Source organism: Copidosoma floridanum, unplaced genomic scaffold, assembly GCF_036245765.1.
Source record: "Copidosoma floridanum isolate Cflo_tuat_1 unplaced genomic scaffold, Cflo_Japanese_pri ptg000008l, whole genome shotgun sequence".
Classification (NCBI taxonomy): domain Eukaryota; kingdom Metazoa; phylum Arthropoda; class Insecta; order Hymenoptera; family Encyrtidae; genus Copidosoma; species Copidosoma floridanum.
This window is the reverse complement of record NW_028321885.1, coordinates 6,223,892-6,241,115: the sequence shown is the minus strand read 5'-3', so window position 1 is coordinate 6,241,115 and position 17,224 is coordinate 6,223,892. Positions and strand designations below refer to the sequence as shown.

The window sequence follows — 17,224 nt, the reverse complement described above, 5'->3', positions numbered from 1 at the left end:
ACAATTATATAACATGTTTGTGTGAAAACACTAGTATGACACGAGAGCAAAAAAATATAAGATCGCATCATCATCAGCTTTTTACTGAAAAACAGAGGAAGATTGCACTAAGTGCTTATGATGACAAACGATTTTTGCAACCTGGTTGGTTGTACAGATACCCTACCATGTGGTTATTACACATTACAGCATAGTGGGAGAAGAATCATTCAGTAAGAGGGAAGGATCGATAGAGAGGGTAGCCAATTAGGTAGCAGAAGCTGCAAGGGCTTTTAATGTATTGGATCCCCCAACAATGGACCGAACACTAGCAGATGAGCCTATAGTGGAGGGGTTGGTGCTATATTAGGAGTTGTCTCAACTAGGCAAGCTCATTCTACACTTCAGCAGAGGTTTCAGTAAAGTTGAACTTAATCAACAGAAGCTCACATCACCTTTAAGTGAACCACCGAGTAAAAAATCTAAATACAGTCAAGGTGATATATTTTTGTATAGTAAATATTTGTGCATATTTACTCAGCATATGTACTGTATAAATATTTTATGTTAAGTTCCATTTTTTTTTAAATTTTGTTAAAGATGAATCTTGCAGCACTTAACAAAATCGCTGACAGTGATTTTCTTCCTACGAAGAAACTTTTTAAATTGATACCTAATCAAAACTACATGGTGTCAAAACTAAGAAAAGTGTATACTAAATTTGGACCTAACATAGTTGCAGAACTTGAATTAACGATGAATTTCAAATTTTTCTGCAAACTAAAATAAGCTTGGTTCTATTTAAAAACAAAGAATTTTATAATGAATTGTTGAAGGCTGTAAATAAATTTAAATTATTTATAGTGTACAACGGAAAACACATCATATTATCTTATGCATAATGTAAAAAGGTAAAAAAATAATTTATAATTTTTTTTTTTCAAAAAATTTTGAGTATTTGTTTAAAATATTCTTACTTCGTAATATTTTCATTATTACTTACATATTAGAATCTCAAAGTTTTTTAGTTAATGTAATTTGAAAAAAAAAAAATCTTTTTTATTTGTCCAACTATTGTGAGTACTATCAAAACCCAACCATTTGGCAAAAACTTGATTGCCACGTCTTCGAAGAACCTTCTCTATGAGGTATACATCAGGATGCTTTGTTTTCTGCAGTTCTTATTCGTAGAAACATCCAGAAATAGTTTGATCTTGGTAATCTTTGAGGTGATACGTTATTAGATTTGTTGCTGCTACTCGCGTAATGGTAAATATTTCCGTTGACCAATTTGGCGTATATCCTTTTTCAAACGTTTGTTTGGTTTTGCTCACTCGTACTTTATCACCAATTTTGAATTTAGATTTTAACTTACTGCTATTTTCACATTCTCTTTTCAACTTCTCCTAAATTTGAACTTCATTTTCAGCCACAACATCTTTTGGTTTTAAACCAATTGTTAGGTGTTTTTTATTGATATAAAATTTAATTAACGTTTGTAACAAATTCAACCACTTATAATTGCCTTGCAAACTGAATTTTTTCCACATCAAATCTTTTAAAGTACGATTGAATCGCTCGCATATAGACGCTTTCAGATTGCTGTACGTTGAGTATTTTATTTTATATTTCTGCATGGGGTTTTGAGAGTTTGCATTATAGAATTCTTTGCCACGATCAGTTTGCATGTTCACGGGCACCCGTCCTTTTTTCAATATCGAATGCATTGCTGCAGTTACTTCTTAACCGGTTTTTTTCTTGACAGGTACAGCCCATGCGTACTTGGAGAAAACATCATTACGGTAAGCATATACCGATAACCTTTGTTTTCACGAGCGTAAGGATGCATCTCTACAAGGTCTGCTTGCCAAGTTTCGTCTAAGCCACGTATTTTGAATTTTCGGTGAGGATAGTTACGCCTGGCTGCCTTTTAAAGTTCCTCAACGATTTGCTCCATGTATTAATTGTCTAGGTTTAAGTTTTTTGAATCAGCTTAAAAAATGGGAATTTTTTTGCAAGTTGTACGTAAAGATTCCGAAATTTATCTATTTTTCTTTAAGTCTTTTAATTACTTCAATCAAGTAAGCATAATTTACAGCATCTTAAGGCTGTTTTGGTGTTCCAACATTGCACAGCATTTTATTATCTAAGTCATACTGTCCATCTGCGGTAAGCTTGTATCCAATACCGGGAGGACCTCGGCTACCGCCTTCGGTCCTACCCAATTTTTGACCGAATACATCGCCACTTATTTTGATACTGAAGCAATGGTTACATGCATCAATATATATATATATCCTCCCTCACGAAGCTCTTCGATGATTGATATAATCTCATTGTCATGACTTGTATTTCCTGCCGACTTTTCAGCTATTAATAAACGTAAACGATTTACTAATTCATTAAGATCATCCCAGTGTAAATAATCTACTTGTTGCATTATTCGAGCAGTTTTATACCAAGGTAGCAACAATCTACCTTTTTTACGAACAGTGAGATTGAGCATTGGAGCAACCATTTTATTAAACTTATTACTACTATGGGTTCGTATAGCTCCGTTTTTTTTATACTCTTTTCTGTGAACATTTGACATTTTTAATAATACGTAGTATTTTTCAAAATCCTCCTGTGTCAACATAGATTCATTAGAATGTTTTTTGATAAGTATCTCCATTAATCCCGGAGTCATTGAATACTTTAAATCATCTACTTTGATGTGATTATTTACAAATTCTATTTGCGAATCGCCAAGTTTGTACAACTCATTTTCTTTTCGCACTTTCCACTTTAAGTCTAATAAATCTTTCTGATTCTGATCAAGTATTTGTAAATAGAAATTATTTGATAAATTTTTACTGACTTGAACAGAATCATGAGATTAATGTTGAATAGTATTATTTGAATCGGTATCATCATCATCATCATCACTTTTACTAATGGCTGACTTGAATGTTGAATCATGATCACTGAATTTTTCTCAGTTTTTTTTTGTTGATTCACTTTATCAACTTTATTACTTTCTTCATCGTTTTTTTTTTTAATAATTGTGAAAAACAGAATCGTTACTATTGTTTTTCTGTTTTTTTGTTTCGGCGAAAATTTCCATTAGAGGGTCTGTTATTGGATTGAAAGTTTCACTAAGTACTTTTTCAGCCTCATTTTTTACAAATTTCAACAGTCTGTACTTTTCTTAAACCGCCTCTCGTGCCTTAACTAACTGGCGTAGAACGTTTTTCTCTTGTTGATACATGATGATGATCCAATGTCTTGCAACACATTGTAACGATTGCGCTAGGTATGTCCTAAATGTATAGTGAAATCATCGAAGCCTTTTCTGTAGTGACCATTATTTATTTGCCTATCGTTGTTTATAACGACGAGTCCATGTTTATCATTATTCCAGCAATTAGAGCATAAATTTTTTAATTGAATGTATGGCATGTCTGAGTTTACATGATCATCATACACATGCTTCAAATTAACTTCATCTTGACAAAATGAAACTAACAAGTTGACATTTTCCTTACAAGATCCTTTAGCACTTCAGCACATGACTGGCAAAGATAGAAGCAGTCAACATTTTTGTGTCTACCCATGCAGAAAAAGGCCTTTACATTACCTTGTTTTTCACAAGCTAAATCATCAAAAATCATTATAGAATTTGGTAAAGCATCATCTGGTGAGACTACAGTTTCGTGTTCACTGAAAGGTAAGTATTTCACACCCTCTATAGGCTCTAGTAGTTCTTTTAAGAACTTGTACTTTAGTTGATGTAGTGATTTTGAATACACATACAAATTTTCAAACTTAGCTGCATGGGGATGCACGATTAGAGCTAATAAGCTATTAGTTTTACCGCAATTAGATGGACCGCAAAAAACTGCGCGAATACTGTCAGGGAGTAGTTCGCCAAGTCGATTTGAACGCTTTTCTTGTTTTACAATAGCGTCAAAATTAGAAACTTGTAATTTTTTGGATTGGTCTTTAAACTCCATGTCTATACTGTATGAATAATCAGTTAAAATTGATTTAATAATGAAATAGTACAATGCTTATATAGTTTGAGCTCTTTATTTGTCAATGAATTTATCTACTATAAATACATTATTAATTTCCTCGAACGCTTAGTCATAATCCAACCTCTGAAGACTAATTATCATCATAATGCGTCGTAAGGACACGATCTTGTAAATAAAGTCATAAATTCTTAACGAGTAGAGCTTTATTTGCCAGGCTATCATTATTGCGGTCCAGGTACTAAGCTCGCTAAGCGTCTTGCTAGAGGTGATCCAGGGGTAAATCCGCTGGACGCAGCGTGCAAAGAGCATGACATAGCGTATTCAAAAAATTGACAAGATTTAAAAGGCAGACATGAAGCAGATAAAATTTTAGCTGAGAAGGCTTGGCAAAGAGTTAAAACTTTAGATTCAAGTATTGGTAAAAGAGCAGCAGCTGCCCTAGTGACTAGTGCTATGAAAGTTAAAAGTAAATTTATATGGGGTTGGAGCAAGAGAAAAACAGAGTATTAAAAAAAGGAAAAGAAGGATGGGTAGGTCAAAGAAAAATCAATGTAGTGCTTAAAGCGCAGTTATTAAAGCTGCCTCGCAAGACATGAATACTAAAAGCAAAAGTGCTCGAGATCTTATTAGTAGTGCTTTGAAACTTGCTCGTAGTGCAGTTAAAGAATCGGGAGGTAAAAAGTATGTTGCGACTCCGCGCATCTTACGTCTTTCTACTCAGATTGGTGGAGCTTTACCTTTAATTCCCTTGTTTGCTGGTTTGAGTGCAACTGGTGCTATAGCCAATGGAATAGCTGAAATTATGAAGAGCATAAATGCTGCTAAGTCAGCCAAAAAGCAGCTAGCAGAAGGTCAGAGACATAATCAAACCGTGGAAGCTATCGCCCTTGGAAAAAGTCTTTATTACAAACCGCATAAAATTGGAGTAAGAGTCTATTTAAAGTCTGATGCTGAAAAACGTTTACAGAAAAAAAAAAAGTTCAAAACAGTTAAATAACCTGATCGAGCTCTGACCAACATAGATTTGATGAAATATTCTAAAATCTTAAAAATCCCTCATTTTCGTGGAGTATTCATGAGAAACAGTTTACTTGCTGACGGTCTATGGTTTTGTGAAACAACTATAGTGAATCTTGATGATAAGAATGGACCTGGAACTCACTGGGTGGCTTATCGAAAACGTGGTAATAATGTTGTGTACTTTGACAGTTTTAAAGATCTGCAGCCACCTACTGACTTAATGTTGTATCTAGAAGTTAGTAAAGTGAAACATAATTATAAGCGATATCAAGAAAAAATAACTCCTACAACTGCGGTCATTTGTGCTTAAAGTTTCTTTTAAAACAAACTTAACTTTCTTACATAGGGAGAAACCATTTAGTTACACGTAAACAACCATGGAAGAAACATTAACTCTCAGCCTTTCCGGTACTTATTCTATTTGAGAAACACAGTATTTTCCACCGATTGAATTATCACCAAAACACAACTACGTTCTTGGCTTAGTAGAGTTTTTCTCATTTAACTCCATCCCAAATATTGATGAAAATTGTAATAAATTTTATGACGGCAATCAAGTTATTGTATTACCTACAGGCAGTTATGAGATTGAGGATATTAGATCATTTATCATTGAGGTATTACAATCTCGCAACATAACTCTCGATATCAAGCCAAACAATAATATGCTTCGAATTGTTATCAAGTGCAGTCATACTATTGATTTTAGACCTAAATATTCTATAGGCCGTCTATAAGGTTTTATTCAGAGAGTTCTAAAACACAATACCACTCATGTTTCAGACTTACCTGTAGCTATTCTAAAAATAAACGCATTAAGAGTTGAATGTAACATCACAAGTGGAGCTTACATGAACAGTCACAAAGTACACACGATTCATGAATTTTTTTTCGCTGTACCATCCGGATATAAGATTATTGAAGTTCTTTCACAAATAATTTATTTACCAATCATTGGACATATCATTGATCGTATACAACTACGCATTGTATATCAGGATGGTGATTTAGTAAATTTTCGTGGAGAAGTCGTAACTATAAGATTTCACATAAAACCCTCTCCATAATGGGTGTCATTTATAATCAGACAAATTATATAGGCAGCTTAATATGCACTATAGCACTCGGTCAACAACGAGCTCTCAAAGCGTTGAGACGTCAGAGGAAAAAGTCCATCAAAGCGTCGAGACATCCAAGAAAACGATTGACACATTAAAAATTAACTCATCAAAACATTCAGTTTATAAAAAGTCTCGGTCTAAAAATAAAAAGCCCTGGTGGAAACTAAATTAGATACTTTTTGTTGTATACAAAATCGACGAGATTCTAAGTATTCAGTCTCCAGTCGCATTTGACGAATCTATTGCTGACTATGAGATTCATGCTCATCAGCCGTATGCATCATCAACATATGGCAATAGTGATGAAATTCGCATTACAATTCAACATCAAGACTTGTGTCTTTCATCATCCAAAAGTTCTTTACATGTTTACAGAAGATTGTTCAAAGCAGATAAAAATACGGCAGTCACAAACACCGCATGGATAAATAACTCTATCTGTCACTTATTTAAAGAAATACGATATGAGATAAATGCTATAGAGGTAGATAAGTGCTAAAATGTTGGGCTAACAACCCTGATGAAAAATTGGCTGTTGCTTTATCCTGATCAAAACAAATTTATGATAAATACTGATTGGCTTGGCGTTGGAGACAAAGAAGATGATAGTATTACTAATGATAACGGCTACTTTGATATTATACTTCCACTTAATATAATTTTACGTTTTGCTGAAGACTATCATAAGATAGTTGTTAACGTCAAACATGAGCTTATACTGACAAGATCAAGAAATGATATAAATGCTGTGTTGCAAACTCTGCTCAATGCTGCTGATCCTGCCGCCGCAGCAACTTGGGAAGACTTTAAAATAGTAATATCAAAGCTTGAGTGGCTTATGTCCTATTTGATAATGTCAGATTCTTATAAAATTCGTTTATTAAATTATCTGCAAAAAGATAAGTTTGTATCTATGAGTTTTTGAACATGAGAATTAAATGAGTATCCCTTTTTACCTAGCACATTAAAACATATTCGGACAGTTAAGACATCTAATTAGTTGGAAAAGCCACGTTATGTTATTTTAGCCTTTCAAACAAACCGAAAAAATCAGAAAAACGTAAGCGCTAGCATGTTTGATCACTGCAATATAAGAAACGTGAAACTCTATTTAAATTCACAATATTAGACTTATGGTTATCTTAATCTCGATATAACACGTAATCAGTATGCACTACTATATAATATGTATACTAATTTTCAAAATTCATATTGTGGCAAAAAAACGCCTTCATTACGCAAACATCACTTTTTTAATCGGATACCTTTGATCGTCCTTGATTGTTCCAAACAAAACGAGACATTAAAAAATGCTCCAGTCGATGTGAGGCTAGAATTTAAGTTGCATAACATTTTTTCTGCCAATACATCAGCTTATTGCTTAATTTTACATGATCGTATCGTTCAGTGTAGTCCAATGAGTGGGGATGTCAAGAAACTCATGTAAAGCTATATAAACCCGATTCATGGGTTCTGCGAGCATCAGTTTGTTCTCAGCCATCATGGATAAATGCCGGAGTAACAGCTGGAGTAAAGAAGGAGCAGAAAATAAACGACAAGACAAGATGAATGTCGTTGGACGACAAGAAGAGAGGGAAAAATTTATGAAGAGAAACGAGCAGAAGAAAGACGTAAAGGTTGAAAAAACAAAATCTGTGGGAAAATTTAAAGATAAAGACTGTGTAATTGTTTGGAAAATCAATTTGTTGAATAAGACTTCAATCAATATGTCGCATAAACTGAGTACAAGCAATTTTACTACTAATGTTAAGTATCAAAAACTTTATACTAAGGACGATGATGATAAAAACAAGAAATCTTGACTGAAAAACTTCATTGATAAGTATTGAACCTACAAAGGATCTTGTCCTTGAAATGAAGGTTATGAAAAGATAAAAGACGAAACTAATATGATAATAGCAAAGAAAATGGAGTATTTTGTGGACATGCAAGGTTTTAAGAAACCAGGTAATGATTATGTGCTCAAGGATGTGGCTATCCTTTTGCTTAGTCCCACTGATGCAGAAGCACAAGTATTTCTTTTTAAAGCACCCTTTAGCTGGAGAAAATTGCCACCAAAGTATAAACATAAAAATTTATACCTTGAATTTTACTATCATGGACTAAGCTGGAACTCGGGAAAAATTGAGTACACGGAGATAGGAAATATTGTACGGGAGAATCTTGAAAATGCTACTAAGATATTTGTTATTGGAGATCTGAAACAAAAGTGGCTTGAAAGATTTGGCTTTAAAGTCACTGATATGACAGGCTATCCGCCGTTTGAACTTCCAAGATTAGGTACTACTTATGCTCATCACAATGGAGCCTACAAATCCATTTGTGCTATTCATAATGTCAAACGAATAAAAAAGTTTTATTCTAATATGGAATGAGTTGATGTTGATGACAACAACGATAGTCATAAAGATCTGTAAAAATATATTGTACTTAAAGAATAAGATGTTAAACAATTCATTTTGCAAATCTGAGCATTTTTCAAGTCTAGTTTTGTAAATATAAATTTTTTTAATTTAAAATAAACAGATTAACCAAAATAAAAAATTAAAATGTTAAACAATTATTTTACTATCCCTTCACGTCCTACGTCATCATGCAACGCACTCACTTACAAAAAAATACATATACCCATTGCGTGCACAATTTTCACAAGATATTCAAATAGCGCGCGCAATCTCAAGCAGCGCTGTAGGCGAAAAATGCGCATCGCAGCGCATGCAAACTCAAGCCTGCCAGACCCGCGCGCCCATTAGCTGCAAGGGGAGTCCAACTCATCGACGAAGAGGGGCTGCCACGTGGAGGGGCACGCCGCGAAAGGGGGCCAATACCATAAGGAGGGGCACACCGCGAGAGGGGATACCGAGGGGAGGGGGGTCTATGCTGGAATCGCCATAGCTTATCTACTTATTAATTATATTGATTTGAAATTTTAAGCAACATTTTTTAAACAATATTTATGTGCCTGAAGACGGATACTTAAAAGTCATGGTTAATTCTATATGAAAATATATATTTTTTCCTGCAATATTTGTGAGTTTTCAAAACTGGGTCTTAAGTAGGTATTTCTCTTACACTATAAGCACTTGAAATATTGTGAGAAACTCTAAACTGCAGTCACTTGTGAGGGGCAATTAGTTAATTTACTGACAGGTAAGTTTTTTAAAACGAAATAAAATTCTTAGGACCTATCCAGACTGAAGAAGGAATTCAGATCAATCAAAATAAAAAGGAGATTATTAAAAAAAATTTCTTTTGATTTGAACTATGCAACAGTTGAATAAATTGTTCAGTTCGATAGTTTTTAAGGTGAAATCCTATTTAGAACATTTATAATAAAAACCTCATGGATCAACATTCTGCTCAAACTGCTCAACAAAATTATCATAGTGATAGCTTGTGCTTTGAATTTTTTTGCATAAATTCGATAAAAAATCTCAAAAGTTTTGCTCAGGCCATTGTTTATTTTTGATTTGACGTAAATAAAGCTATTTATTTGAAGTTCATCACTTATGATACGCGTTAAATTAGCTATTTTTTTAGAAAACTTTAAGGTGTAAAAAAGTTGTGAGGATAGAAGTACAACATTTTAATTTTTTTTCATTTATAACGCCGTACAAAATACCGTACTCAGCCACAGACTAATAGTTAGTGATTCTTTAAGTAAGGAATTTGTGTAACGGCAGGTCTTTAAGGTAGTTCAAACTGAGTCCATCATAGTTAAAGCATTAACGAACTATCACGCCGAACCGTTTTGTTAAATACAATACAAATATACCTAGATCATAAACATTAAAGATTTTAGCTTTTGACCTAGGATATTATGTACTACTAGTCAGAGGCACTTAAAAATCTGCCTGTACACCTTCATAATTTGATTTAGGTGTCTCTTACTAAGATTTGGGGGTATTTCAAACCTACCTACTGAAGAAGATCTTGAGATTGAAGGTTCGTCTCAATTATTAACATAAAACTTTTCTGAGTATTTTGACACCTTAGAGATTAGAACTTGCTTGATGGATCGGTAGTTGACGTAGAACACGATTTGCCAAACCATGTGTGACCGAAGTAAGCCGGTATGTCAGTAGTTTACTAGAGGGCTCTGGTTTTCACAATAGATAGGCCTGTTGCTCACCAAGAGTTATCAGAAAATCTTATTGATGTCTGTGGTAATCATAAACCTAAAAAAGTGTCATTTAAGAATAAATCTATAAAAGTTTAACGGGATATTTTGATCTGAATCACAATCAAGTTTAACAAAGTCATACTATGACCCCACGCTAACTTACGAACCAAGTACAAGTAGCACTCTGGGAGTGCAGGCAGAAGTGAAAACTTGAACTTATGGCGCGTTGGGCACTTTTTTGGGTGAGCATTTTTAGGTGCCCTCGCGACATGAGAAATTGTACATAAAAAATAAAGTTTATCAAAGCAATGTGGGCACTTTTTGAATGAACATGAAGTATAATAATATATAAACTATATTCGAAGGAAGTGGTTTTATTTAAATGAGTAAATATTAGTAAATAGTAAATACAAAATTTATCAATTTTTTTAACACAATACCATAGCAGCAACACAAGTCAAATGAAATATTTAAATAAATAAATTTTCCGTTTAATATTCATTTATAAAATAAATATAAAAAACTCTCAATCTCGTCTGTCGCGAGGGCACGAACGAATGCCCATGCAAAGACTGCGTATCAGCGTTGGTCTGAGCATTATTCCACACTCACAGTTCATGAGTTCATGCTTGATCGCACATAGCGCCGCTGACTGGATCCCACGGAGAACTACCTCGTGCGAGAATTCGAATTTAAAATCGTATGATTTTTTCAACAGACAGTAGGCGCGGAAATTCAAATTCGAAAGAATTCTTGGTATACTATTTATTTATGTAATTATACAACATTATCCAATATTTTTAGGCATTAATTAGCCAATACATACAAAGATTTCTTTCGAATTTGAATTTCTGCGCCTACTGTCTGCTGAAAAAGTCATACGATTTCGAATTTGAATTCTCGCGCCAAGTAGTTCGCGGTGAGATCCAGGCAATGGCGCTATGTGCGATCAAGCATGAACTGTGAGCGTGGAATTGCTGCGTATAGCATGCAGCGCTCTCGCATACCTATACACTCTGATTATACATATAGGTATGTAATCTCGTCTGTCGCGAGAGCACGAACGAATGCCCATGGAAAGAGCGCGTATAGTATACATATATTATAAGAATACACGCGGAGTATATCTGTGTAAAATCTCGTCTGTCGCGAGAACGGCTGAAAATGCTCACCCACAAAAGTGCCCAACGCGCCATAAGAAGTTTTCACTTCAAAAATAATTCTTAGCTTAATCATAGAGCTGTTCTATTTAGTAATGCCATGGTGTGAAAGAAAGTAATAAGCATTGGATGAGTCAGTTATCTTTATTATATTCCAAAGTACTACATACTTACTCATGAAGTTCTTGAAGGCTTTATGGAGGCGAGAATAAGCCAATAATCCTCTTTTGAGCTGTTTGAACAAAGCCTATGCAGTTTGGCACGAGCTAATACGAAGCTAGGTATGAATAAGTTATAGGCCATAAATGGCTAGGTGACAACATACTGACCGTCAGGTTTGCGGTTGTGAGTATTCACGAAGTGCTGTTTGTATCTTCTTTTTCTAGAGGAAACTTGCTTAAAAGGTCGTCAATCACCAATAATTTTTTAGGGACGTCAGTAAGCTCAGCTTTCATGGCCAAATGCTTAGCTTGAGTTCTAGTATGATTTGAAGAAGAGTTTATGGTGACTGGTCCAGCAAGCAACCATCTAATCTCCAAATAAAAGTCAGTTGGCTCTGTGATAAAGCTCTTTTCAACCTTATCCTGCATAATTTAAGCATAAATAGAGGCATCTAACAGAAAATTTATCTTATCAAGTGCACAAAACTCTGATTAAGCTAAAACAAAATCTTTGATAAAGTAATGTGAATAAGTATAAAAGCAGCTAAACTTAAAACTCTGACTACATTACGATTGTACATCCCTTTTGTAAAAGTGAGAGGTATGCTATACACTCAACTCAATTTGCGTTCATTATAATTTATTAAAATTTGTATAGTAAAGAATTTCTATCACTCATAGATTTTTGTACCTAATGAGGTCCAGGACGTTGTCCAAACAGCGAAAACGTTGTTTTGTTTTTTAAATAAATACAAAATATGACAGTACCACCATTAGACGTTGTTTCCAATCAATTACCAACTGTCAATGAACGTCTTCTTTGAAATAAAATCTTTGATGTTATTCAAACTAAAGAGCTTCTTATTGACTGGAGCGTGCTATAAAGACACCGTCATATTACCAAATCAGTCACCTCAAAATGGAAGCTACGATCAAAGTAAGATCATATTGAAAAGTGAACTTGATCTTTAAGGATAGCTGGTGCGTAGAAGCAAGCTACGTACTATAGGTTAAGATGTGTAAGAGTACACAAAGCGGCAACTAAAACATGGTTGTAAAACGAGCAGAGTGCTATGTGTATGTATTCGTGCGAGCAATAATGTGACTATAAAGACTGGCTGTACATGTGTGTGTTCGCTGTACATACGGGAAAGATGGACACTATAGTGGCACACTAACGGTACTCGACCCTTTGCTCGATTTTAACGTTAACGAGAGAGCTAATATTTGAAAAACACGTGACTTCTCTAACACAGTGCTTGATCTCCTTTCCTGCTCTCGATCTGGCTCGAAAAACTTTGTTCAGTACTGAGATCTGAGTGGACATATAATTTAGAGTTGATAGATTCATCGACACAATTACAAGAAAAAGGAGTAGTAGTAAATATGAGGCAAGCCGAAATAATATGCACAACACCAAACTTTAACTAATTTATAAAAATTACGATTTATAAAATGTCCAAGTGAATTGGTAATCACTGATGGCAATAAATAAAATAGCTATGGTTATTCTAAACTATTGTGAACCTATCGATAATGATTACTTGTCTCAGTCGCACATGCTGCTGTTACGGAGCTACAGAGAAAGATAAAAAATCTTTCTGTATCATAAAAACTAGTTGTAGCTACCTGCCTGTACGAGCAAATAGGGCAGACTCAATACAGTAACCGCTCCACTTGACTATGCTGCACACACGTGTACATATACATCTAAGAAAATATCTAGCAGTGACGTCACTTCACAACTTGACTTCCGCACATACTTGGAGTAAGACGCAGATAGTCCCTTGCATATTCGTGCTTACAAATACATGGATAGTTAATATTAATGATACGCATCTTTACTACTTAACAGTTTTGCATTTTTTTTGAGGATTACAACTCGAGTAACCGATTCAGATGATAGCCAAATTATTTAAGACTATTGAATTTTACTCCTATCATAACAAGTAGTGGTGGGTTTTTTGGTAGCTAGAAGCTGACGTCAACCCATTTGCATGACTGGTTTTATTTAGAAGTTATTTATATTAAGACCTTAAACTTCTGTAAAATCTCTAATTACTTTAAATTAAATGAGATGTAGTAAAGAAATACTAGAAAATTAAAATATCAATAAAAGTCAAAAAGTATTACAATCAGTATGAAAAACAGGAAAAGAGTTGAAATTGTTATTTTTTCTGATGAAATATTTAATGTTCATTATTCAAATTTTTATGATAAATACTAACGCACTGTCAAACTTAAGGACTCCCTGATAATACACAAATACATAGAAATGTATTTGAAGGGCTGCATTCTAGTTGTAGTAGATCTCACTAAAAAAAATTGTTTAACTCGCTTGAAAAAAAAAATTATTTCTGTTTGATGCAATGCACCCAAATTATTTCTTAGTAGACTAAAATTTTCATGTGTGTGAACTTATAAAGTACTACAAAACAGAATGTACTTCCATCAAAGTAATTTTATCACGAGTGTACTTTATCTTTTGAAATTAGATTAGATTAGTTAGATAAAGTAGGCAACTTTTTTTTGCCTCTTTTTCATGTAACTTGACTACCTGATTTCTAATTCTCAGTAAGTAAAATACAATTTTTAACTTTTAAGTGATAAAAATTTTCTTAAGTGAGATAACTGGCTGTAACTGATGAATCTTGTTGGTGTTTACAATTTCTACGGCAAAGATTTTTTAATATAATTTTTTTTAATACATAAAGTGTAACTCTAAAGATAACATGATATGATTAAGTATTTTAAAGTAGTTAAGAATGTGATAAAATCTTTATTACTGTCATTGTTTCCATACCTTAGAAGCTGTCAACTGCTTAGTAAAAGCTATTGAAATATACACTGACATGGGCCGTTTCACAATGGCAGCAAAGCACCATCAGAGCATAGCTGAAATCTATGAAAATGAAGCGTTAGACTTGGAAAGAGCTGTCCAGCATTACGAACAAGCTGCCGACTATTTTCGTGGAGAAGAAAGTAATTCATCTGCAAATAAATGTCTTCTAAAAGTAGCACAGTATGCCGCTCAACTTGAGAATTATGAGAAAGCCATTAAAATTTATGAACAGGTATGTCAGTTAAGCCATTATATGATACATTGGAAACAATTATTTTAATCTCTATTGTGTCTTAATGATATACTGAAAAAACGATCCCTATACGAAAATGTGTGCGTTTTCCCACAACAGTAACATCGAATTATCATAAACTCACCACTACAACTACTTTTTAAAAAGATAGCTTCGAATATACAAAGTTATAAAAAGTTCTTTAATACAAGTTTTTACAAGATTTCACCTAATTAGTTATTATGTATTTTAAACTATTATTTCCTATTCGAGGTGAGCCATGACTATTAGTGCAAAGGAGCTCGTGCCAAAGTAAATGGATGAGTTCCACGTATTCAAAAGAAAGGCACAAAAATTTAGTGCCATCCTACTACGTAAAAAAGCATCTTGTGGCAATAACTAAAACTAAGACCTTAGCGTCTCACCTCAAATACTTGAACTCTTAGTAGTAACGAGTCCAGTTTGATCCCACAACGTTAGCTTTTCCACTACAAAAGCACTACTAATAGATATACAAAATTAGATTTGAAATGTTCTTATATTTAATTAACTTCATTAACTTGTATACCAACTTCTTTACTGCAACTAGTCCAAAGAATAATTATGTTAAAAACTGGGATATATTTCAATTTTCGAGATTTTAAAAATGAAACGTTTTGGTATCAGAATTACAAACAATAGTGAAGTCTTACGTGTGCTTCAGTACGGGAACGTACTCAAGGATGAAAATAGTGTCTTTATATCAATACACTTTGAAAATATGTATACTTATATACACTACACAGTAATCGATTTTTAGTCTGGACAATAGCACATCTTTAGAAGCTGAGTAATACTGAGATTAGATAATGTTCGGAATAATCAATGTATGATACGTCCCATTTCCAACCTAAGTTGTTTTCAATTTCACTTTATTTCTAAAAATGGTTTTTTTTATCAACCAAGGTTCGGTGCTGCAAACAGCCGGTGATTCCCACTTCATAAGCTTTATAACTATTGAGTAAAATTCTATCAGTTTTGGTAATATTTTTTCATGGATTCGTCAAATTAAATCAAAAATAAAATGTAAAAGTGCACAAAAAATATTTTTGTGATGAGGTAGTTTACGGTAACATGAGGTAATTCGCGTCAACTTTTCTATTGTGGCACGCAAGCTCCAAAAAATCTACTTTTCACCGCATGATTACAACCGTATATTGTTATAATGAACCAAGGTATTGTAATAAGAGAGGGCGTGAGAAGCTAAATATTCTTATAGAGACCAAGAAACAGATGGTTGCCGAATATTCTCTCTGTTTCTTTCTAGCAGTGTGCTGTGATAGTTTGATACTCAAAGGAGCAGCTACTTGCATGTATTGGCAAGAAAGTAGCAGAGACAGGGTTTTTAGCCGAAAGAGTGTACCTCCAGTCCTCCACCTGAACTTTCATCTAGACTCCTTGAACCCGATCGTAACTGACGACGAATTTTATATTTTCTTGTTAGCCGAGATAAAGGTTTTGTCACCGTTAGATCATTTAATCGATCCATAATAACAAAATTTTTTTCATGGCTTTATCTTTACTTGTCTCTCCACTACATTCTTGCCGCTACATACGCAGGTAGATATCTGTTTGATCAGTACCTAATCACAGCACATTTTCAGAAAGAGACAGGGAAGATACTCGTCAATCATTTTTTACTTGGGGCCATTATCATTCCCACTCACACATAGAAATGTCATTAGCGCTTTTATATTCTTATACCACTATGATTATAACATTAAACACGGTGCTCCTTAACAAAATAAAATAAAATAAATAAGTAACTAAAATTTTGGTTTTTTTAACAGCAAAATTAAAAAAAAAAATTAAAAAATCGAAATTTTTTTTATTTTCAACAACCATATACATTAACTGACACCATCAACATAAAAAACAGAACACAGAACAGTGCGCGCGCGCACGCACACAAACACACGCATTAGATTTGCAAACAAGTACACAGACTCTATGCAAAGTAAAAAGTCAGCGTCGTCGAGGACAACAATGTCGCGGCCACGGAAGTGTAACGTACGATAGTATAGGCGAGACTCTGCGCTCCTTCTCCTTAAATCTCGTAACAAGGGGCCTTAGGGCCAAGAGAGAGAAAAAGCAAGCAAGGAGAGAGTCTTTCGGGGGAGTACACGACTAGCCTTCGAGGGAAACACACGCGCTTCTTTGCCTATGATCACGGTAACTTGAATAAAGGTCTTCGAAATAACGAGTGTTGGTCATTCTCGCGATGCACCTCGTTACCAATATCCTCCTTACGTAACACCACGCTATTAGACAATCTCATCACTGTTAATTCACGAAAAGCATACAGTGAATACTATCTCTTCCTTCAAATATTTCGGAAGTAATAATAATTTTTGTTTGGACCTCAAGAGTTTGCAAGTTAGCAATATGTTAAGAGCAAAAATAAAAATTATCATTATTAAGTAGCTAATTTTTCTTTCCTATGATTGTTATATTATGTTACTCGCTATTTGCAAGAACTTTAAAGATTTTTGAGATACTCTACTTAT

General features: G+C 34.0%; 1 protein-coding gene across 3 annotated transcripts in view; it reads left to right on the top strand.

Annotated features, from left to right (window-relative positions):
* Window positions 1-17,224, top strand: part of alphaSnap (Alpha-soluble NSF attachment protein) — a 242,775-nt gene that overhangs the window by 166,944 nt on the left and 58,607 nt on the right. For all 3 annotated transcript variants that reach the window (XM_089589214.1, XM_089589213.1, XM_089589212.1), the window contains exon 4: window positions 14,413-14,678. In XM_089589214.1, the coding sequence (XP_089445340.1) occupies window positions 14,413-14,678 (266 nt within the window). The remainder of the gene's footprint in view (window positions 1-14,412; window positions 14,679-17,224) is intronic.